This window comes from Erinaceus europaeus, chromosome 20, assembly GCF_950295315.1.
Source record: "Erinaceus europaeus chromosome 20, mEriEur2.1, whole genome shotgun sequence".
Classification (NCBI taxonomy): domain Eukaryota; kingdom Metazoa; phylum Chordata; class Mammalia; order Eulipotyphla; family Erinaceidae; genus Erinaceus; species Erinaceus europaeus.
In genome coordinates, this window is record NC_080181.1 from 6,300,776 (window position 1) to 6,323,839 (window position 23,064).

Here is a 23,064-nt window from a genome sequence, read left to right on the forward strand (position 1 = left end):
TGCTGCACCACCGCCTGACTCCCTCCATCCATGCTTTTTTTTTTTTTCTTATAATGCTTTTGCTCATATTCTCTTATTTAACCAGAGCACAAAAAGTCTATTGCAGAACCGTTTTGCTATTTCACCCTGCTCATACGCTCTTTATTTTACTGATGCCACACCACATTATTTAATCATGATTATATGAAACACCTTTCATCAAACTGATCAAGATCAATATGTGTTAATATGCCTGTTGGACAAATATCTTGGCTTTTCATACATTTGAAAAAATGCCACAGTAAATTCTGAACTCTTGATAATTTTGCATTTTGACAGTTATATTCAAGACAGGTTTTTTAGGCAATAATACATTTTTGTTTTCTGTAATCAGAACTGAAATTTATGAAACTTACTTTGTGTTAGAATGTTTCTGTATTTCCTCCCTCCCCACTCCCCAGGTTGTGGAGATAACAGAGGAGTTAGCAACTCTCCCTAAAAGAGCTCAGCTTGCCTCTGCGTTTGTTACTTACCTTTCTGCTGCCCCTGAGGGGCTGAGGAGAACCTGTTTGGAAGAATGGACAAAGTCTGCTGGTCTTGAAAGTTAGTACTTATTTTTGAATTTGAAATTTAAATAGACTAAAAAAAGAATCTTTCAATTCTTATTGGACTTTATTTTCTATGATAAAAATTTAAAATGCTATTCTAGATTTGCTGAATTATAGTTTTCTCAGATTATTTTTGTGCTTCTAAAATTGTGAAACTGCAACCACTGTATTTTTTCTGATTTGTATTTGATAGGATAGAGAGGAATTTGAGGGAGGAGGGCAGAGAGAGGAAGAAAGACACCTGCAGCCCTGTTCACTACTTGTGAAGCTTCCCTTCTGCCAGTGGAGAATGGGGCCTTGACCCTGGGTCTTGCATGTGGTAATGTTTGTGCACAGCTGGGCGCAACACCACCTGTCCCCTCTTTGATTTAAAGATGCTTCATGTCACTAGGTTGTACGTAAAAATTATAAAATTCCCTAGAATTTTGTGGTTTCCATTGATTTTTGTAGCTGCCAGACGTTCATTTAACTGAGTTCCATTCTATTTTATTTATTTATTTATTTTTTGTATTTTTTCCCTCTTAGCTGTGGTGTGAATTGTGGGAGAATGGATTTCATGTTAAGGATAGTCACCGACTTTTATTGCAGTATAATTTAGTTTAACTCTTTTCCTTTAATCAAGTACAAGATCTTTGTAATAATGTACTGTTGTTATCTGAACTTTTAGAATTTGACCTGAGAAGATTTCTTTGTACTGAGAGTGAGCAGTTAATTTGGAAAAGTGAAGGTCTCCCATCAGATGACCTTTCCATAGAAAATGCTCTTGTCATCTTGCAGGTAATCTAATAAAACGTTTCTCGTTAGAAATATTTTTTTTGGAATTTGCTGCAGGAAGTGGCTTCAACTTCTCATTTGAATGTAGTCATTCTTAGTTCCATAAAAATGACAATAATTTGCTAACGATGCTAATGGAAATCCATCTATAATTTAGTTGATCTGTTATGCTTAGTATCATTTATTTCTGACTAGCAAAAGTGTGAACTTGAAGTGGCATGATTTCCATTGCATGATATCTAAACTGAAGTTCCCACTGCCCCAGTGTAATTAGAAAAAATTACTTTTACTCTATAAAATACATGATATTCCTTACTTTTCCGGACTCTGTAGAAAATGTAGAGTGTAAGACCTTGTGAGGAAGGTGTGACTGGGAAGCATCACAGAAAGGACTTTAAAAATGAATAATTCAAACTTCACACTACTTTACCTTTGCAAATTTAATTTTCACAGTATTATTTTTCTTGTGAAAACATGTAGAAAATATTTGATTTATGTTGTTGATAGACCACTGTCCTGTGTTTTTTCTTGAAGCCACTCTTAAATTTGAGATTTTTTTCTCTTCATTAATTTATGCTGAAGACATGTGAACTAACTTTAAACAGTACAGAATTCGGAAGGTAAATTATATGGGTAAAATTCCTTTTAAAAATAGCACCCACATTAATAATGTCAACATGATGTGGTACTCACTATGTTGTACATAAATAAATAGCATTTAAAGAATCACTACAGGGCCAGATAGTGGTGTACCTGGTCCTCAGCTGCAGTGGGAAGCTTCACAGTCGTGGAACAGTGCTGCAGGTCTCTCTTCCTTTGTCTCCCCCACAGACACACACTTTTCTTGGTCTCTTTAAAAAAAACCAAAATAAGACAGAAAGAAAAAAGGGCCCCCAGGAAGTGTGGAGTCTGTAATAAGGGAGCTCATGTAATAAGGGAAGCCTCATGTAGAGTGGTACAGTGAAGTCTCTCTCCCTTGCTCTGTGTGTCTCTACAAAGGTGAAAATATTGAGTCTTCTGGGAGTGGTGGGAATCCTGCGGCACAGAAGCCCTGGCAGCAGGGTGGAGAGGAGGGTACAGATAAAGCACTTAATCCACTCAGTTTTCATATCAGTCCTGCCTGTCCTTCCCACACGTAGGGAACTTGGGAGTGTGGAAAGGTTGAGTCACGGGCCGTGTGGTGGCGCACCTGGTTGAGCGCACAGATGACAATGCACAAAGACCCAGGTTCGAGCCTCTGGGCCCCACCTGCAGGGGGGAAGCTTTGCGAGTGGTGAAGCAGATCTGCAGGTGTCTTTCTGTCTCTCTCACTCTCTGTCTCCTCCTTTCCTCTCGATTTCTGGCTGTCTCTGTTCAATAAAGATAATTAAAAAAAAAGGTTGAGTCACCACTGCTGTCAAGTGGTAGAGTGAGATCCTCACACTGCCCCCACCAGTCAGTCTGAGCTGCAAAGCCGCTGCAGATGTGTGTGTTTACCTCTGTGTTGTGAACTATTGCGGCTAGTGTGATTCTCTTTAGCTAGTCAAGAGGCTGTAGTTTCACTAATGTTTCTAATGTCATTTACAGGTGCTAAAAGTAAAATTAAGAAGGGAGGTGGCCCATTCAGTAGAGCACACATGTTACTGTGTGCAAGGACCTGGGTTTGACTCCCTGACACCACAAGGGGGCACGATATATAGTTATAGGAACTCTCTGAATGATGGAAGGGTGCTGGGGTTTCTTTCTTTCTCTGCCCCTCCCCCCAGCCCAACTCTCAGTAAGAAATGAAAGAGGAATAATGCAGGTACACACAACACACACACACACACACACACAGCAACAAGAAGAAGACTGGCAAGATGGCTTACCTGTAAAGCCATCTTGGTCTTACTTGGTTTCTACCACACTGGAGAAAACTTGGGTTCTGTAGTAACTTTCACTTGCTTTTCTTCCTTTTTTCCTCCTCCCTCATTCACTATTTTTATCACTTTTTTATTTTCTATTGGTAATTTAATGGTACTACACAAAATTACAAGATTTCAGGGGTATAATTTCACATCTACACTTTGTGTGTCAATTGCCACAACCTCCACCAAAGTTCTGTGTACCGTACCCTTCCCCCCCACAGTCCTCACAAAGTTCAAGACAAATTCTTTACCATTTAAAAAAAAAAAAGATTAATCCATTTAAGGGAGAGAGGAGAGAGGGAGAGAGAGAGGGAGAGACACACACAGAGAGAGAGAGAGAGAATGAGAACACACCAGGGCATCACTCAGGCACATAGCTGGAATCAGACTCAGGACTCCTCCCTGTTTAAAGAGTACAGTGCTTCAGGGTGGGGTGGTGGCATACCCGGTTAAGTGCACGTAGTACTAAGTTCAAGGATCCACGGAAGGATCTGGTTCCCCACATGAAGGGAATGCTACACACAAGCATTGAAGCACGTCTGCAGGTACCTTTATCTTTCTCCTTCCCTCTTTATCTCCCCCACCCCTCTGTTTCTGTTTGTTCTATTCAATAAAATGGGGGGCCAGTGGGTTTGTATTGCCAGCACTGAGCCCTGGTGATAACCATGGAGGCAGAAAAAGAAAGAGCACAGTGCTTGACCCACTGTGCTACCTCCCAGCTGTGATTACCATTGCTTTCAACTTGAATTTTAAATTTAATTTTTTTTATTTACAACCCATAGAGATGCCCTGTTTTTGATATCGTAATGTAAGCTGTAAATCTGCAAGCCATTCTCACCATGTCTTTAATTTTATGTGCAGTTACTTTTCAACAGATTTTGTTAAATATTCTTCTCAAATATGTCATGAATTCAATCCTTCTCAAGCATGTCCACTGTTAGTGTGACTTCCCTTAGCCCCATATGCCTTTATTCCTGGGGAAATGCTTGATTATACTGCTTGGTCTCTTGCCCCCATTACCACTTCCTTCACTGCTGTTGGACTGACTGTATGGTTTCCCCTTTGCCAGACCTCATGTCTGTGCAGCTCTGGAAAGACCTTTTTCTTTCCTTTTTAATTTAAGACATGTAAAAAGAGAAAGAGGCAGAGAGGAAGATCGCCTCTCCCCCCAGCACCTGCTGTGCCTGTGAATAATAGGAGCTTGAATCTAGGTCCTCTAGAATGGAAAAGTGTGGCCTCTGCAAGTTGAGCTATTTTCTGGACTAAGATAATTCATCTGGTAGATTACACTTTACTATGTTCATGGAACTAGATTCACACCCCCGTCACTTACATGGGAGAAGCCTTGTGGTCAGTGGAAGGAGTGTTGTTGTGTCTCTGTTCCTCCCTCCCTTGCTCCCTCTAAATGGAAAAAGGAAAACAAATGAAGTTTGCCAGTAGCAGTGGAATCATACAGGAACAGAACACCGAGGGGGAGGTGGGGGAGGGACAAAATAAAAGTTTTGCTCGCCTAAAAAGATACAGAAACCCCTGATTATTCCTGCCATTTTACTTCAGTTTTTCAAATACTTATTTCTTTATAAGAAAGAATGAGAGGGGAGAGAACTAGAGCAGCACTCTGGCATTTTTTCTTAATCTTATTCTTATCTCTGCTATATTGCTAGCTTGACAAAAATTTGTTTTTTACTTTCACTTTGTATATATCCAGTTTACTTTTCCTGACTTAGTTTATCTTGAATTACTTCCTCACGGCTTCTCCCAACTCTATGCAATTGTGTGTACTGTTTGGCTGCAGGGTTTTCTTTTTGAATTCTATATTGAATGTGCAATCAGAATAAGGGAATGTATTTTACTTGTCTCTGTATTCCACATATTACCTTACTGTAGCAGGTATGCACCATTTCAAATGAACGAATGCTCAGCACTTCTGAATCTGTTTACGTTTAATCATGAACACAAGTCCAAAATATGCCTTATATATCTTTTCTAAGCCTCTTTGGAAAGTAATTTAGTAAGGTGATCACAGACTTAATTAAAAGCAAATGTAGCAGTTGTTAATAAGCATATTTCAGTGATAAAGTTTATTAAAAATATTCTCTTTTTACTAACTGCATCAGATCATTGGTTTGCAGTCATGGGTAAGACCTTTTCCATGTTTTGACTCAACCTAATATATCTGTGTAATGTTTGTTGTTTAATGTTGACATAAGTTGGATCTAAAATCTAGCTGTCATGCTTTGAAAATACTTGAGGCAGGGCTTGTGAGGATAGCTCACCTGCTTTGCTGTGCATGTGACCAGGGTTCAAGCCCTTACTGTGTGTGATGGCTCTCCCTGTCTGTCTGCTTTGCTACTGCGTCCGTCCATCCGTCCATCCAAAAACCTACCTTCACTTTGTGGTGAAGCCCCTGTAATAACAAACAAAACATCTCACGAGGCAGTCCGGCATGCAGATAGTCCCCACTGCTGCCCTTCCCCTAGGACTGCCCCTGAGACGCCTGCTATTCTTAATGAACTGTACCCCAGTTCCGGCTCATTTCACTTTGCCTTTGTTTCTATTATAGCACATGCCTTTGCTAAATTTTCTGAATAAATGTAAAACTTTGTTAGGTTAGTCACTATTTCTTAAATCTAATGTACTAAGTAACACTGACTGTTAGATTAATTTAATCTTAGATGTTTATATTTATTTATTTATTTATTTTCCCTTTTGTTGCCCTTGGTTTTCATTGTTGTTGTAGCTATTGTTATTGATGTCGTCGTTGTTGGATAGGACAGAGAGAAATGGAGAGAGGAGGGGAAGACAGAGAGGGGGAGAGAAAGACACCTGCAGACCTGCTTCACCGCCTGTGAAGCGACTCCCCTGCAGGTGGGGAGCCGGGGGCTCGAACCGGGATCTTTACGCCAGTCCTTGCACTTTGTACCACGTGCGCTTAACCCGCTGCGCTACCACCCGACTCCCCAGATGTTTATATTTATTAATGGGAGTATCTTATGTTTAACACTTTCAAAGATATTTTTAAATGTATCATGTCTAAACATGGTGCATTTATATCATATACATATCTATATGTGTGTAGTTGAGCTCCTTTAATCTGCTTAGTGGTGTTGGGTACATAGGGCATTTTCACTGATTCCCAGCTTTCTGTTTGTTTAATTAGTGCAGGGAATTCTGTAATGAGTTTACTAGTTCCTATATCAGTAGATTTTAAGATAGAGCCTATGTAGTTGTCTAGGATAATCTTTTTATAATATTAACTCTGTATTATAAGAATTAATGTTTTAAATTGTGTAAGATAATATATTGATAATATTTTACTACATCTCTTATGATGGCCTCATATTTCTTTTGTAAGACCTTTGTAATCAGTTCAGTTAGACTATATGAAGTTAGAATCATTGTGTAGCTTGACTGTATATTTTAAAAGCTAAATATGGAAGTGCAAATGGCATCTGCTTAGTACTAAAGCTCTGTTGTTACTTTGCATAACCTGTGTTGTCAACAGAACTGAACCCACTCTAGTCATATTTAACTACTTACCATCAATTCATCTATATGGAATTTCCTAATGTGGCCTCTGGTACAGTTAAAAACGTGTATTCCCGCCTATGTTTGTGAATTTGTGTTCTCTAATATGTAACAAAAAAACTCAGTAAGATTTTTTTTCAGGAAATTGTTTACATTTAATCAAAACGTATAATCCTTTTTTTTTTTTTTATATATATATATATATGAACTAGAGTCGAGTATGCCCATTCCTTATAGACCCTTCTTCCCAAGCTACAGAATGGTTAAAAACACATCTGAAAAACTCACGTTTGGAAGTTATTAACCAGCAGGTGAGTATTACTTGTCCTCTAGGTACCAACTAGTTATGGTTTATGATGAAAAGTACTTTGAGCCTGTAATCATAAAATAGAAATTCAAAGTTGAGTTGTATAACTTGCCTGTCATGGGACTAAAGAAAGAAATGAAATTTTCTTAGCTTTAGTTTTCTAATAAAAAAAAAAAGATGGGGGTTAGCAGGTGGCATATTAGGTTAAGTGCACATAGTACGAAGCACATGGACCTGCACAAGGAACCCAGTTCAAGCCTCTGGCTCCCCACCTGCAGGGAGCCAGAGCAGTGAAGCAGGTCTTTGGGTGTCTGTCTTTCCCCCTCTCTATTTCCCCCTCCTCTCTCAATTTTGCTCTGTCCTAGCCAATTAAAAAGGGGGGGGGGAGTCTGCCAGGAACCGTGGCTCCATAGTGCCAACACTGAACCCCAGTTTATAACCTTGGAGGCAAAAACAAAACAAAACAAAACAAAACAAAACTTGAGTCCTGTGCTAGGCACTGATTTAATCCATGGGATTTAATGAGCAGTTAGTTCATGCCCTCACAGAGACAGCAGTGTAGCATGTGAGAGAGACAGTTAAGTCAGCACAATAATTTAAGCTTAAAGACAAAAGTATAGGCTGCTGTGGAATTAAGAATTACTAACAAAGCTCAGAAAATAAAGAAAACCTCCTGGATAGTTAGCATGCTTATGCTTGCAGTGCCTTTCATAGTTTCATAGTCCTAGTACTCACCAGCACACACCTTTGGAGTCTCCCAAGGTTTGACATACTGGCTAGTGGAGCATATTCATGATCTTACAGTAATGAGTTCTTACTCTTCGATTTATTTTGTCATGAAATTTATTCTAAATGGCTTATTATTATTATTATTTTAAGGAAGATCTAATGTGTGTTTTAGTGCCTTAGACATTCTTTAGATGTTTGGAAAATCACCCCTTTAAAATATACCTCACTTACAATATGAGGTTATTTATCTCGTGTGTTAAGAATAATTGGGAGTTAAATAATAAGTAAAATATTATAATGCAACTATTACTTGATGTAGGGGATCTTATTACTTAGATAAGTGTTTTATTTACTTACTTTACTACAATTGGAAGCCTGCAGTCACAGAATTGTTGCATGCTGATAGACTTTTATCTAAAGGTTCTTTTTATGATTTTTAGAACCACCAAACCAATCAAAGATTAGTAGAATTTATCTTATTTCTTCCACTGAATATAACCAAGGTAGTTTTTATTAATACTTGGGAGAGTTATATATGATATTTGGAATTTACAAGTTCTGTGTTGCCTACTTGAAAATACAGTGCACATTTAAAAACTTTTTGTTCATATAAAAATCTTTTCATTTATATGTCTAATTACATTACTTATGAAATATACCTAGTATTTTACTCAACAAAGATAATTCATCACCAAATACTTAGGACTGGAAAAGCAATCATGAATATTTTTAACTAGTATCCATGTATTTTGCATTTTTAAATATTCATGTTATTGCTGTTAATATCTGTATTCATGATCTGCAATGATCCTTGTAAATATTAAGATAATAAAAGAATGTGTATTCTCTTGCAAATTTTTAGGATAATAACTTTATCACATCTCTTGAGCTGGCAGTACGTTTTGGAAAAACTCTTATAATACAAGAGATGGATGGCGTAGAACCCGTCCTTTATCCATTATTGAGACGAGACCTGGTTGCTCAAGGTAAAACATCTGACAGTCTCCATATAACAAGTATTTTTAAAACTTTTAAAACAATTAACTTCATAGCAACCTTTTGTCTATTTTTGGCCAGTGAATCTAAAGAAGTGGATTTTGAGTAGTGATAGCAAGTGAACATGATCTTAAAGTGTCAGATGGGAGAGGCACTGTTGGGGTCTCTAAGACTATTCTTAGGCACAGTGGTTTTTTTAAATTTTTTTTTGCATTTTATTTATTTATTGGATAGACAGTCAGAAATTGAGAGGGAAGGGGGTGATAGAGAGGGAGAGAGCCAAGAGAGACACTTGCAGCACTGCTTCACCACTTGCAAAGCTTTCCCCCTGCAGGTGGGGACGAGGAGCTCAAACCTGGGTCCTTGAGCATTATAACATGCGCTCAACCAGGTGCAGCACCACACAGCTCCTCGGTACAGTGTTTTCTTAGGAAGATCAAAAGGATTCAGTATATGGTGTCACTCAGGGCTAAGGCATATTGCAAGGAAAGTATGCAAAAGTAAGCCACGTGAAAAGCAACATAGGATTAAGTCAGATGTGAAGAAACTAGTTATTACGGCTGAGTGTTGGTGCACTGATTAAGTGCACATGGTACCATGCACAAATACCAAGGTTTGAGCCCCTGCTCCCCACCTGCAATTTGTGAAGCGAGTACTGCTGATGTCTCTTTATTTCTCTCCCTCTGTATCTTCCCTCCCATCTCTCTCTTATCCAGTAAGAAAGAAAGAAAGAATAAAAGGAAGGAATGAACAAATGAATGAACAAAGTATGAAGTCGGGAGATAGGAAAGTCTGTTAGGACACAGAATCTTTATGGCTGAGACCCCAGACCTATAGTTTTAATCTCTGGCACTGCTGAGCAGTGCTTTGGTTTTTGTCTTTATCATAATAAATCAACAAGATTAAGAAAAAGAGAGGAAAGAAACCATGTGTTGTTTCTTTTTAAAAAAATTTATTTATTTATTGGATAGAAACAGCCAGAAATCCAGAGGAATGGAGAGCTAGAGAGACACCTGCAGCCCTGCTTCACCACTCGTGAAGCTTTCCCCCTGCAGGTGGGGATCAGGGACAACCTGGGTCCTTGTGCACTGTGACATGCACTCAACTAGGTACACCCCCCACCCCCATGTGGAAGTTACTAAGGATGTTTTTCCATTGGAACCTTACAGGATATGTTTAATTCCCCTTGGACTAAGTTATAAAAACACATAACTAACCAAACACATATGAAATAAAAACACATAACCAAAGACATTTATTAGACTCAGTGTCCAGAGCTTTTTGAACCATATGATTGGTGTAGAGGTATCACATGGGGTTTTTAAAGCTGTTTTTCTCTAAAGATGATCAAAGTCAGTGATACTTTGTATGTCTTTGCTACTTGTGTGTCCTTTTTAATAAAGTAATTGTGAATTGTTCACATTAACTAAAAACATAATTAAAATCTTATTATGATGTTCTCAAAAATTCCTTATAATTAAATGCTTTGGATTCTGTCAGTCATTTTTTCCCAGCTTAAAATTATGAGATATGCATAGAGTTGTTGATTTATTTCTGTTTTATAGGTACTATTATTACTTTATAATTTTTAAATATGCCACTTTATGAACCTTATAGTTTCTAACTTGTCTTAAACTTCTTTGTCTGGTAGATGACCACTGTATGATTGATTAATTCAGAGCTAGAGAATAACTATTTTTTGAGAATAACTTAAAACTGAAGTTTTTGTCTTTGCTATGTATAATTAACCATGTCAGAAAAACCTATGGAACTGACATTATAAGTAGCATTCCTCCGGTGAGTCAGTATTTCTGGTTCACCTGGATAAATAACATTTATAATTGCTCGCACGAATACTGATAGAGCATTTTGGTCAATAGTATTTGGAATGTCTTAAGTGTTGCTAGTATTTTTAATTCTGTTTGAAAGCCTAGAATACAGTATATTGAGAAGTATTAGAAAATTAGAGTTTTAGCACCATGTGACAAATCAGAATATTCATTTCAACTATTTCTGTCATTTTGAAAAAAAAATAGGACCACGTTATGTGGTACAAATAGGTGACAAAGTCATTGACTACAATGAGGAGTTTCGTCTTTTTTTGTCAACAAGAAACCCAAACCCTTTTATTCCACCGGATGCAGCTTCCATTGTTACTGAGGTCAACTTTACTACAACACGAAGTGGACTAAGAGGACAGGTATATGTGGACAGTGATAATTTGTTTCACAATTGTTTTGTAGCTTTGTATATTGGGAAATTCATTAGGAATTTTGAGAGGGAAACTTTTTAAAAACAGATGAGCATTTTACCTTGAGTCTGAAAATATACTTTCAAGGTTGAGTAAAGCTTCTCACTTTATTTTTTAGTTGTATCAGATTCATTTACCACATCAAATATAATATCCCTGCTGCTTTTTATAGTATAATAATGATGTACTTTTTTTTTTTTTTTTTGCCTCTAGGGTTATCACTGGGGCTTGGTTCCTATACTACAAATCAACAGCTCCTGTGACCATTTTCTCTCTCTCTGTCTCTCTCTCTCTCCTTTCCTTTCTTCTCTTTCTTCCTCTCTTTCTATAGGACAGAGAAATGGAGAGGGGAAGGGAAGAAGGTGGGGAGAGAAAGACACCTGCCGACCTGCTTCATTGCTTGTGAAGTGACCCCCCCTGCAGATGGGGAGCTGGGGGTTTGAACTGTGATCCTTGCTCAGGTCCTTGTGCTTCATACTATGTGTACTTAACCCAGTGCACCACCACCCAGCCCCCTGTACTTTTTTTTCTTTCATATGGGATAGAGATACTAGAGACCTGGAAGTGGGGTCAGAGAAAGAACTGTCAGATATTTCATTACTTGTGACTGAAGATTGAAGTTTACATGTGATGGTTATAGTTGGCCTAGTCTCACCTCACTGGGTGTTTTTATAGATTTTATAGTTCACATAATTTTTTCATTATACATCTTTTATTTCCCTTTACCTGGGTGTTAATTACTATACTTTAGAAATATTTCAAGATTTAAAAATTGATTTTCCGTGTCAGTCCTTTTGCTTATATACTTCATTTGTTTTTCTTATTTCTGTTCCTTGATAGGACAGATAGAAATTGAGAAGGAAGGGGGCTTGGCGGTAGTGCAGCGGCTTAAGCGCATGTGGCACAAAGCACAAGGACTGGCTCAAGGGTCCTGGTTCTAGCCCCTGGCTCCCCACCTGCATGGGGGTCATGTCTCTCTCTCTCTCCTTCTCCCCCTCTCTGTCATCCCTTCCTCTCTCCATTTCTCTCTGTCCTGTCCAACAACAACGACAACTGTAACAGCAATAACAAGGGCGACGACAAAGGCGACATGGCCTGCAGGAGCTGTGTAGTCATAGTGCAGATAGCCAGTCCCAGCAGTGACCCTGGAGGCAGAGAGAGACAGAGACAGAGACAGAGAGAGAGAGAGGGAGAAAAACATTTGTTTTTCAACTTCACAGCCCATGAAGCTTCTCCCCTGCAGGTGAAGATTGGGGGCTTGAACCCAGGTCCTTGCTCATGGGAATGTGTACACTCAACTGACCCAACCGCTTTATTTGTTTTTCTCTCTAAAGATACGATGCCTATTAGCTTTTTGTGTATCATCTTGCTTGTCCTCACCAAATAATACTTGGGCTTTCTTTTTATTTTTCTTCTTCTCTTCCTCCTCCTCCTTTTAAGTTTCTTTGAAAGATTTTTAAAAATATTTATTTCCCTTTTTTGTTGCCCTTGTTTTTTATTGTTGTAGTTATTATTATTATTGTTATTGATGTCATCATTAGATAGGACAGAGAGAAATGGAGAGGGGATGGGAAGATGGGGAGAGAAAGACAGACACCTGCAGACCCGCTTCACCACTTGTGAAGTGACTCTAGCCGGGGGCTCGAACCAGGATCCTTACACCGGTCCTTGCGCTTTGCGCCACCTGTACTTAATCTGCTGTGCTTCTGCCTGACTCCCCTTCTTTTTAATTTCTGATAAATGTGATAGCATGTTTTTTTCTTTTATTTCTTTGTTGTAAGTTGTAAACTTGTTATTTTCTGTACCGTAAGATCCACCATTTATATATTCTTATGAACAGTATTTATTGACTTGATAATATTTGTTATAAATAAGACAATTGTGCAAATTTCTCTAAACTTAGTAAAATTGACACAATTGCTATCTAAAAGATTATTGAACTAATTACTGAAAGAGGCTTCTTAGGTCTGTATGAAGAATTAGGTAAAGATGCTTATATGACAGATTTTGTATATTTCACACATGCTTTTTGTGTGTGTTGTGTTGTCATTGCTGGAGCTTCACTGTTTTCAGGCTTTCTTTTTCAGGTAGAGTGAGAATAAAAGAGAGAGATGAGGGGCTGGGTGGTAGTGCACCTGGTAGAGTGCATGTTACAGTGTGCAAGGACCTGGGTTCAAGCACCCAGTCTTCACCTTCAAGGGGAAAGCTTCACAAATGGTGAAGCAGTGTTGCAGATGTCTCTCCCTCTCTGCCTGATTGTCTCTGTCCAATAAATAAGTAAAGATAAAAAAACTATAAAAAGAGAAAGGGGACTGGGCGGTGGCACAGTGTGTTAGGCTCACATGGTGCGAAGTACAAAGATGGGTGCAAGGATCCTGGTTCAAGCCCCCAGCACCCCACCTGTAGGAGGGTCACTTCACAAGTAGCGAAGCAGGCCCGCAGGTGTCTATCTCCCTCCCTCCCCCCTTCTTTCTCAATTTCTCTGTGTCCTATCCAACAATGACATCAATAACAACAATAATTATTAACAGTGATAAACAACAAGGCCAACAAAAGGGAAAAAAAATAGCTTCCAGGAGCAGTGGATTCATGGTGAAGGCAACCGAGCCCCAGTGATAACCCTGGAGGCAAAAAGAGAGAGAGAAGGAGATGGGATGGGACGGGACGACGGGACAGGGAGAAGGGAAGACACCATGGTGTTGACAGTCCCTCTGATAGAGTAGAGTCAAGCTTGGACCTGGGCTGTGTGCATGATCAAGTTAAGCAGCTTCCTAGCTCTGTTACTTGCTAACCGTGTCAATTCCCTATTTTAACGTTTCAGAAGCCAGTGTTTTCGACAATGTTATTCAATTCACATGCCATATAATTCACCTTTTTAAGATGTACAATTCAATGGTTTCTTATAGTAACTACAGCTTTTACATGTCAAAGAACAAAGTTTATCACACTAACTTACTTTTTTCAAGCACCATCAGTAACGTTTCCAACATTTGTTAAGTCATTTTAATGTAGCCATCCTATGTAAAGTGTTACATCAGTGTAAGTTTAATGATACAGTATCTTGAAGTTATGCTTAGTAATATTATTATTTATGGTTGCCTGTAGCAGTTAACCTTTTATCTACCAGTCTAACTTCATTTTTTTCTTTTGGTTAGAGATAATTGCCATACTGTGTCATGTTAACTAGATGAAAATCAAGTAAAGTGCACATAATACACAAAGGAATAGAAGCACTGCTTTATATTTGGTTGGGCACATGACCATTTGTGGGACAATTCTGTTTTATATCATCTGAACATTGTTTTGTATTATCTGAACACTAGAATAACCTTGACTTTTTTTTTTTTAAGCTTTTGGCTTTAACGATTCAACATGAGAAACCTGACTTAGAGGAACAGAAAACAAAACTATTACAACAGGAAGAAGAAAAGAAAATACAGTTAGCCAAGCTTGAGGAGTCTCTTTTAGAGGTGAAAGTATAGTTATTGAGGGCATTTTTCATAGTGTATTCTTTTCCTTTACTGAGTATTTGTGGGTATATAATATTTCTTTACAAAGCGTAACACCGCCAGTGTGTCTTTGGTTGTGTCAAAGGCATGTCAGTAATGACATTATGTTAAATCTGAATTCAAGCATGAATGTAGATAACTTCAAATGTAGGGTTTGTTTTATTCCCCCGCCCCCAACCAGGGTTATCACTGGGACCCAGTGCTTACAGCAGTCGCCTTTCTTTCTTTTTGCCACCAGGATTATCATTAGGGCTTGTTGCCAGCACTATGAATCCACCACTTCACCCCTGTTTTTTGCCCCCTTTTTTCTAACTTTTATTAAATAGGACGGGAAATTGGGTGGGGGTAGGAAGGGGAAGGGAGACATAAATACCTGCAGATGTGCTTCAGCACATATGGAGCATCCACCCTGCAGGTAGAGAGTGAGGGCTAGAACCTTGCGCTTGGCAATATGTGTGCTCAGCTGGGAGCACCAACACCTGAGCCCTCCTACCCCCCTTTTTTGTTAGTTATGATAGAGAAAAATAGGATGAAAGAGAGGGAGAGAGATACTTGCAGCCTGCTCCACTGCTCCACTTCCATGCTGCAGGTGGGAACTGGGGGCATGAACCCAAGTCCTCATGCATGGTAATGTGTACTTTACCAGTTGCACTACCTCTAGCCTCTAGACTGGTTCATTTACTTAGTGCTATCAGGGATTAAACCTTGGATCCTAAGCATGGAAATATATATATATATATGATATTGAATTAAACCAATTTTATTTATTTATTTATTCCCTTTGTTGCCCTTGTTTTATTGTTGTAGTTATTGTTGTTATTGATTTCGTCATTGTTGGGTAGGACAGAGAGAAATGGAGAGAGGAGGGGAAGACAGAGAGAGGGAGAGAAAGATAGACACCTGCAAACCTGCTTCACAGCTTGTGAAATGACTCCCCTGCAGGTGGGGAGCCGGGGGTTTGAACCTCGATCCTTACGCGGGTTCTTGCGCTTTGAGCTACCTGCGCTTAACCTGCTGTGCTACCACCCGACTCCCTGATAATCTTTTTAAAAAAATATTTCATTTATGAGAAAGATAGGAGGAGAGAAAGAGAGAAGAGAAAGAATCAGACATTACTCTGGTACATGTGTTGCCAGGGATCGAACTCAAGACCTCAAGCTTGAGAGTTCAGTGCTTTATCCATTGCTCCACTCCCAGACCAGTCTGGCATGATAATCTTGTGCAAGCATTTCTTTTTAAGTTATCTTTTTTTTTGTTTGCCTCCAGGGATATCACTGGGGCCCAGTACCTGCACTAGGAATCCACTGCTCCTGGAGGCTATTTTTTCTCCCCTTTTTTTTTTTTGTTGTTGTTGTTATTGCTGTCTTTGTAGTTGGATAGGACAGAGAGAAATTGAGGGAGGAGGGGAAGGTAAAGGGGGAGAGAAAGATAAACACCTGCAGACCTGCTTCACTGCTTGTGAAGCGACCCCCCTGCAGGTGAGGAGCCGGGGGCTCGAACCAGGATCCTTACTCTAGTCCTTACTCTTTGCACCATGTGTGCTTAACCCACTCAAAATTATCTTTATATATTTATTGGATAGAGACAATTTATTTAAAATGCAGGCTTTTAAATAAAGTTTAATACAAGCAGTTTTTTGTATAGTATTGTCTTTATATTGCATTATTTCATTATTTTTTAACCATTATAGCTCATAATTTTCAAAAATACTTAGTGTGAAATTGTGATCTGTAATTTTTTTGTTAGATCAGTAAAATATAATGCTTTGAAGATGTGTATGATAGAAATAGGCAGAGGGAGTCGGGCGGTATCGCAGTGGGTTAAGCGCATGTGGCACAAAGTGCAAGGACCGGCGTAAGGATCCTGGTTCGAGCCCCCAGCTCCCCACCTGCAGGGGAGTCACTTCACAGGCGGTGAAGCAGGTCTGCAGTAAACAGTAACGCTTATATGTTAATTTTTCCTACAGACACTTGCCACATCTCAAGGTAATATTTTGGAAAATAAAGATTTGATTGAATCTTTGAATCAGACAAAAGCAAGCAGTGCACTTATTCAAGAGTCACTTAAGGAATCTTATAAACTCCAAGTTTTCCTTGATCAGGTAATTTCATCTCATTGTGATCTTAGGTTTTCTTAATCATTTATGATCATTTAATATGATTAAAAACTTTAGAATAAGGATTTCAGAGAATTACAACAAAATGGAAAGCCTTTCAAAACCATCAGAGCCTTGGACCCACCTTATTTTAGAGGGAGAAGTGAGAGGTTGGGGCTTCAGAGAGTATGGACTGCTGGGGCTCTCTGGGCTAGAACACTAAAGAGCCATGATTTTATACAGAAATCGAAAATTAACGTATTGAAATGACTCAATTTTTCTACTCTTGGGACTTTTGATAAGTCAGGGAAAGTTCATTATATTAGCTGAAAGAGTTGTGTTCTATTTTGCTATTGAAGAATCTTTTTAATTTTATTTGTGGGCTAATGGTTTACAGTACAGTCGTTGACACATGGGTACAGTTTCTCATCCCATCTTTCTGTGGTAGGTATCTGCAATGCTGAAGACATTTTACCCAGCTCCTCCAGAACCCTCATTGTGACATTCTGAACTATTTTTTATGGACGATTGGGATTCTTTTACTCTGTTCTCCTGGTGTCTCCTTCAGCAAAGTCCCGATCCAGTAACAGAAAAAATATGCACCCCTGAAAACCTGTTGAAGCGAAGTAGACAGCCATGCACGAGTAACTGAGCCCCAGTGCCATCCTGACCTGGCTCCTCACTGGCGTCCTTGTAGTTCTTTTCCATTTGCCTCTGACTTTTCCAACCTTTGCAGTTTTTTTTTTTCCTCCAGGGTTATTGCTGGGGCTTGGTACCTTCACTAGAATCCACTGCTCCAGGAGGCTATTTTCCCCATGTTGTTGCCCCTATTGCTGCCCTGTTGTTGTTGCTATTGTTATTGTAGTTATAGCTGTTATTGTTGATAGGACAGAGAAATCGAGAGAGGAGGGGGAAAACAAAGGGGGACAGAAAGATAAGACACCTATAGACCTGCTTCACTGCCTGTGAAGCGACCTTCTTGCAGTTGGGGAGCTGGGTGCCTGAACTGGGATCCTTAGGCCAGTCCTTGTGTTTTGTGCAATGTGTGTTGGAGTTCAATGCTGGCGCTTAAAGGAAGCCACCTCTTCTGGTAGCCATTTTTCTCCCCCCCTCCCCCCCATTTTATTTGATAGGACAGAGTGAATTTGAGAAAGGACAGGGATGTAGAGAAGGAAAGAGAAAGAGACACACAGATCTGCTTTACTACTTGTGAAGTGTCCCCCTGCAGGCGAGGAGCGGGGCTCGAATCTGGTTCCTTGTGCAGGTCCTTGCACTTCGTATGCTGTGAGCTTAACTGGGTGTGCCACCAAACACCCAGCCGCCTGTACTCTATTTCTGTACTTACATATTATGACTTTCTTCACTTAGGAAAGAGCTCTGTTTATATTTAAGAGCAGATTTGCAGCCCACTTTCAACCCATCACCCACCTGTTGGGCCAAATGACCACTATTATCTATAAAAAGGCTTTTGAATTTTTAAATTTTTAATAAATTATTATTTTTATTTTAAAATATTTTGTTTATTTTAGATGGAGAGAGAAAAGTTGAGAGGGGAAGTAGGCACTCAACCAGGTGCGCCACCCAGCTCTAGATTTTGAACTTTGCATCCTACTAGTTCTGAACGGGCCTTGCTTTTGCTAATATCCTACAGTAATACTGGTGCTTTTTATCACAATGACATGGAGAACCTTTTAAAGTTTGATTTTGAAATGTCAGGCCACTTAATCCTATTTATTTCATGTTCATCACCTTTGACCTTCAGTCAGAACGAAAGCTCCTGTGGTTAGGCTGAGGCAGAATCAAGTGCTAACTAAGTGCTTTACTGTGTTGATTGGGGTCTGTGCAGTCTTCTCTCTCTCCCTTCTTTTTCAGTGATCTTGTTGACATTAATGCAGCACACTAGGTTCATAGTTGTAGCTTTTCTGTGCTGCTCATACAGCCCAGTGGCACTAAACCTTCTAGCATGACCCTGCTGGTTCTCTTGACATGTGGAATTGTATCACTCACATGCTGGCACCAGCAGTTCATCCTTCCGTCTTACCCTCTTCACCCTAATACGTATATTAAGACCAACACCCACTTCAAGTTATGATCTCAGTGGTGCAGAAGTATTTGAAATGTGTTACCCTTGGTGGCTAGGAGGTGGTTCACCTGGTAGAGTACATCCATTGGCATGTATGGTGAGCTGGCTTCTATTCCCCAGCCCCTGCCCATAGGTGGGAGATTTCACAGTGTCTTTCCTCTCCATCTCTCTTTTCTCTCTCTGGAAAAGAGTAAATCTAGAAATAATAATAATAATAATAAAGGCAGTGGTAGAGGGTAGCTGCTACAAGGAATTGTGGAGACATGTAACCACCAAGCCCCAGTAATAACTGTGATTAAAAAAAAAATAATAAAGGATGCAGGGGGTGGGGTTAGATAGTATAACGGCTATACAAGCAGATTCTCATGCTTGTCTGAAAGTTCAAAGTCCTAGGCTCAATCCCTCACACCACCATAAACCAGAACTAAGCAGTACTCTGTTAAAGAAAAACAACACCTAGCTCGTATGGAAAGAAAAACTAGATTTCACTACTCTGTTATGAATTTGAATTCCTCAGTTTGTAAATACGTAGGAAAAATCCGGCTAGCTAGGTGTATCATCACCTGTAGGTGGCAGCAAAGCACTAGGTGTAAGGCATTTTTCTTTTTTCTCTCTTCCCTCCACCTCTTATGTTCATAGGAGAGGGATGCCTACCTGCCTCTGGCTGAGAGTGCCAGCAAGATGTTCTTCATCATCTCTGACTTGTCCAAGATCAATAACATGTATCGGTTTAGTTTGGCTGCATTTCTTCGACTTTTCCAGCGAGCTCTGCAAAACAAACAGGTGAGATTGAATGAGACCTTGTTTGTCTAGATGCTTGATTTGTAATAATAATTTTCCAGTAAAACTTGACTAAAAGTGAATTTCAGAAGATCTGTGTAATGCTTTTAGGATTTATTTACACGAGGGAGAGAGAAGAGCTGAATACTCATCGCTTTGGCACATGTGATACTGGAAATTGAACTTGAGACTTCATGTGAGAGAGCCCAATGCTTTATCTATGGGACTTCCTCCCTAACTGCTCACATAATACTTTAAAACTGTATATTATCTTCTTTTTTTAAATTAGTGATTTAATGATTGACAAGATTGTGGGACAAGAGGGGTACAATTCCCAGCACCAGAGTTCTGTGTCCCTCCCCTCCATTGGAAGTGTCCCTATTCTTTATCCCTCTGGGAGTGTGGGCTAAAGATCTTTACAGGGTGCAGAAGGTTGGAGGTCTGGCTTCTGCAATTGCTTCTTCACTGGACATGGGCATTGACAGGTCAATCCATACCACCAGCCTGTTTCTGTCTTTCTCTAGTGGGTAGGGCTCTGAGGAGGTGAGGTTCCAGGACACATTGGTGAAGTTGTCTGCCCAGGGAACTCAGGGTGGCATCATGGTAGCTTCTGCAACTTGGTGGCTGAAAAGCATCAAGATGTAAAGCAGAACAAATTGTATAATAATCTGGAACCAAAAAGTAAGATTTATATCAGATGAGTTTTGGGATCTTTATGTTTGAAGAAGCCAGAAAATCTATTTTGGGTATGAGCCAAGGGTCCCATGACTTTACTAATTTTTGCCTGAATTAACATGCAGGTGGGCTGAAAATGCTGTCTGGGGAGATGGTATTAGAGTTGGAAATAGGACTGGAAAGCTGGATCAGGGCAGAGAGCAACCCCTAAATATGGGGAAAGTATGTAAATACTGTTAATTATAGACCCCACTGATCTGACCTAGGGCCCATGTCTTCATATTTTACACAGGAGCCTGTAACCTCTGCATCCCTGTCAGTCTGAGCTCACATTCCATGGTCACAGCTAGAAACATTCTAGGCTCCACTCACGTCAGGACCAGCAGAGGATGTTGATCCAGCCTCCCTCGGGATAGTGGGGCAATTTCTACCACTGTTGTACATTGAATGCAATGTCCTGTAGAGGCCCACAAGAGGGTTTATGATGTTGTTCCTGTTGGAGATGACCAATGATGTTGATGAGAGGGGATCTGTTAGAGGTCTGGGCCCATCATATCAATGTGAGAATCCAAGGATTCCTTGACTAGGCCCTGGATAATGGGGTGGCCTGGTAGTGACCAAAAGAGCCACCGTTAAAGTGTTCTGGTCTCTTGCCCTTATCCAGCTTTTGTAGTCCTTACTTTATCTGACAAAATTAGACAAGGTGAAGCCTTAAGTGCTTAGATTGAAGGAATATATATTCAGAATTGAGGCCTATGCATTAAAAAGCTCAAGATATTCAATCTGTTTTTGCCCTCTCATGTTGATTAGTGATTTATAAGACTATAAGTTAATAATATATATTAACACCATTCCTGCCACCAAAGATCTGTGTTCTCACCCCCACCCCCTATAGTAGAACTGAAAATCTACCCCACCTCCACAATTTTTTTTTCTTTTACTTTGGTGCAAAACTCCAAACTCAGTCAAATTCTGCTTTGTGTTTCCCTTTCTATTTTTGTTTTTCAACTTCTGTTTATGTGTGAGATCATCTCATACTCGTCTTTCTCTTTCTGGCTTATCTCACTTAACATAATTCCTTCTAGCTCCATCCAAAATATGTCGAAGATGGTGGAGTCATGATTCTTTTTTTTTTTCTTTTTTTTTTTATTTCTTTATTGGGGAATTAATGTTTTACATTCAACAGTAAATAGAATAGTTTGTACATGCATAACATTCCCCAGTTTCCCATATAACAATACAACCCCCACTAGGTCCTCTGTCATCCTTCCTGGACCTGTATTCTCCCCACTCACCCACCCTACCCCAGAGTCTTTTACTTTGGTGCGATGATTCTTAATAGCTGAGTAGTATTCCATTGTGTATATAGACCACAACTTTCTCATCTGTTGTTGGGCACCTAGGTTGTTTCTAGGTTTTGGCTATTACAAATTGTGCTGCTATGAATATAGATGTAAACAAATCATTTTGGATGGGTGAGTTTGATTCCTTAGGAGAGGAATTACTTAGTCATAAGGAAGATCCATTTCTAGCCTTGTGAGGGTTCTCCAGACTGCTCTTCATAGAGGCTGGACCAACTGACATTCAGCCCAGTAATGAAGGAAGGTTCCTTTGTCTCCACAACCTCTCCAGCATTTGCTGTTCCTGTAGTTTCTGATGTATGCATTCTCACGGGGTGAGGTTGTTGTCTGTATATTATCTTCTAAGCAAACTACTCAAATGTGATAGTCTTATTGGGAATGATTTGTGCTTTTTATATAAATTAGTGATAGATCATTTGGAAATAACCCCGATGACTTGCTAAAGTATAAAGATAAATTGTCTACATATGCCATTGTTGGGGAAAGGATCATTTATAATTTAATTATGTATTCCATTGCTTGAGGTTGTGATATGTCAGGGATTATTCCAGGTAATGGAGCTGAGCACTGCTTTGAAAGCTTATATTTTCATGAGTAGAAGTGTATAGTAAAGGATATAAACCATTTTAACCAAAAGCTATCATACCTTGCTTTAAAAGGATCAGTCTATCGTACATGACTTTCAAGTCAGTAAGCACAAGCCTAGACAGGCTGCAGGTATAGCTTTCTTTCTTGCTCTCCAGCCCTATGTCTTTAAAAGAAGAATGAAATGATTGTTGGAAGCAGTGGACTTGTTATGCAGGCACGGAGTCTAGTGATAACTCTGGAGGAGAGAAAAAAAAGAAAGAAGAAAACCTTATAAATTAGCCTCTCCTTTGTATCACAGGCCTATGTTAATGTGGCTGTTAAGTAACACTGATGCCTGTGTGTGTATGTACCCCATAGTATATATATTTCTTAATGGTTTTTCAATTTTTGAAATTTTAATCTACAGGAATTTGAAAATACAGAACAGAGAATCCAGTCTCTTATCAACTTACTAAAACATACGGTATATGAATATATATGTCGTTGTCTGTTTAAGGTAAGAAACACCATATTTTCCATGTGTAAAATATCACCTGAACCTTTATTTAACATGCTATTGTTAATTTTGTAGCTAGCATTACTGAATTCAAATGCTCTTGAAATTAGCAATTCTGATATTTTCCCAGAAAAAAACTAATTAGTAACCAGAATGTCTTCCAGCATTATAAACTGGGTTTATAAGTGAAGTGTGAAGTAAGAGACGAGAGAGAGGAGAACAGTCTCTGAGGAGGAGCTCAGGAAACCAGCATTCTGGGTTTATAAGTGAAGTGTGAAGTAAGAGACGACGAGAGAGAGAGAGGAGAACAGTCTCTGAGGAGGAGCTTAGGAGCTCAGCAGGCTGATTGGCCTCCACACTTGAGGCAATTTGGGTGACACGGTGACTTATCTCGGGATGGCTTTTTTCATTTAACTATA

General features: G+C 39.4%; 1 protein-coding gene and 1 long non-coding RNA gene across 5 annotated transcripts in view; one reads left to right on the plus strand and one right to left on the minus strand.

Moving 5' to 3' along the window:
- The window catches only part of DYNC2H1 (dynein cytoplasmic 2 heavy chain 1), a 197,217-nt gene that overhangs the window by 116,955 nt on the left and 57,198 nt on the right, over nt 1-23,064 (plus strand). For 3 of the 4 annotated variants that reach the window (XM_060179749.1, XM_060179751.1, XM_060179752.1), the window contains exons 62-71: nt 441-582; nt 1,255-1,364; nt 5,365-5,385; nt 6,988-7,086; nt 8,674-8,797; nt 10,844-11,007; nt 14,409-14,528; nt 16,534-16,668; nt 19,385-19,528; nt 22,556-22,645. In XM_060179749.1, the coding sequence (XP_060035732.1) occupies nt 441-582; nt 1,255-1,364; nt 5,365-5,385; nt 6,988-7,086; nt 8,674-8,797; nt 10,844-11,007; nt 14,409-14,528; nt 16,534-16,668; nt 19,385-19,528; nt 22,556-22,645 (1,149 nt within the window). The remainder of the gene's footprint in view (nt 1-440; nt 583-1,254; nt 1,365-5,364; nt 5,386-6,987; nt 7,087-8,673; nt 8,798-10,843; nt 11,008-14,408; nt 14,529-16,533; nt 16,669-19,384; nt 19,529-22,555; nt 22,646-23,064) is intronic. The other variant, XM_060179750.1, reaches the window with a different exon arrangement.
- The window catches only part of LOC132534955 (uncharacterized), a 199,434-nt gene continuing 195,768 nt past the window's right edge, over nt 19,399-23,064 (minus strand). The window contains exon 3 of the long non-coding RNA XR_009546724.1: nt 19,399-19,513. This is a non-coding gene — a long non-coding RNA (uncharacterized LOC132534955). The remainder of the gene's footprint in view (nt 19,514-23,064) is intronic.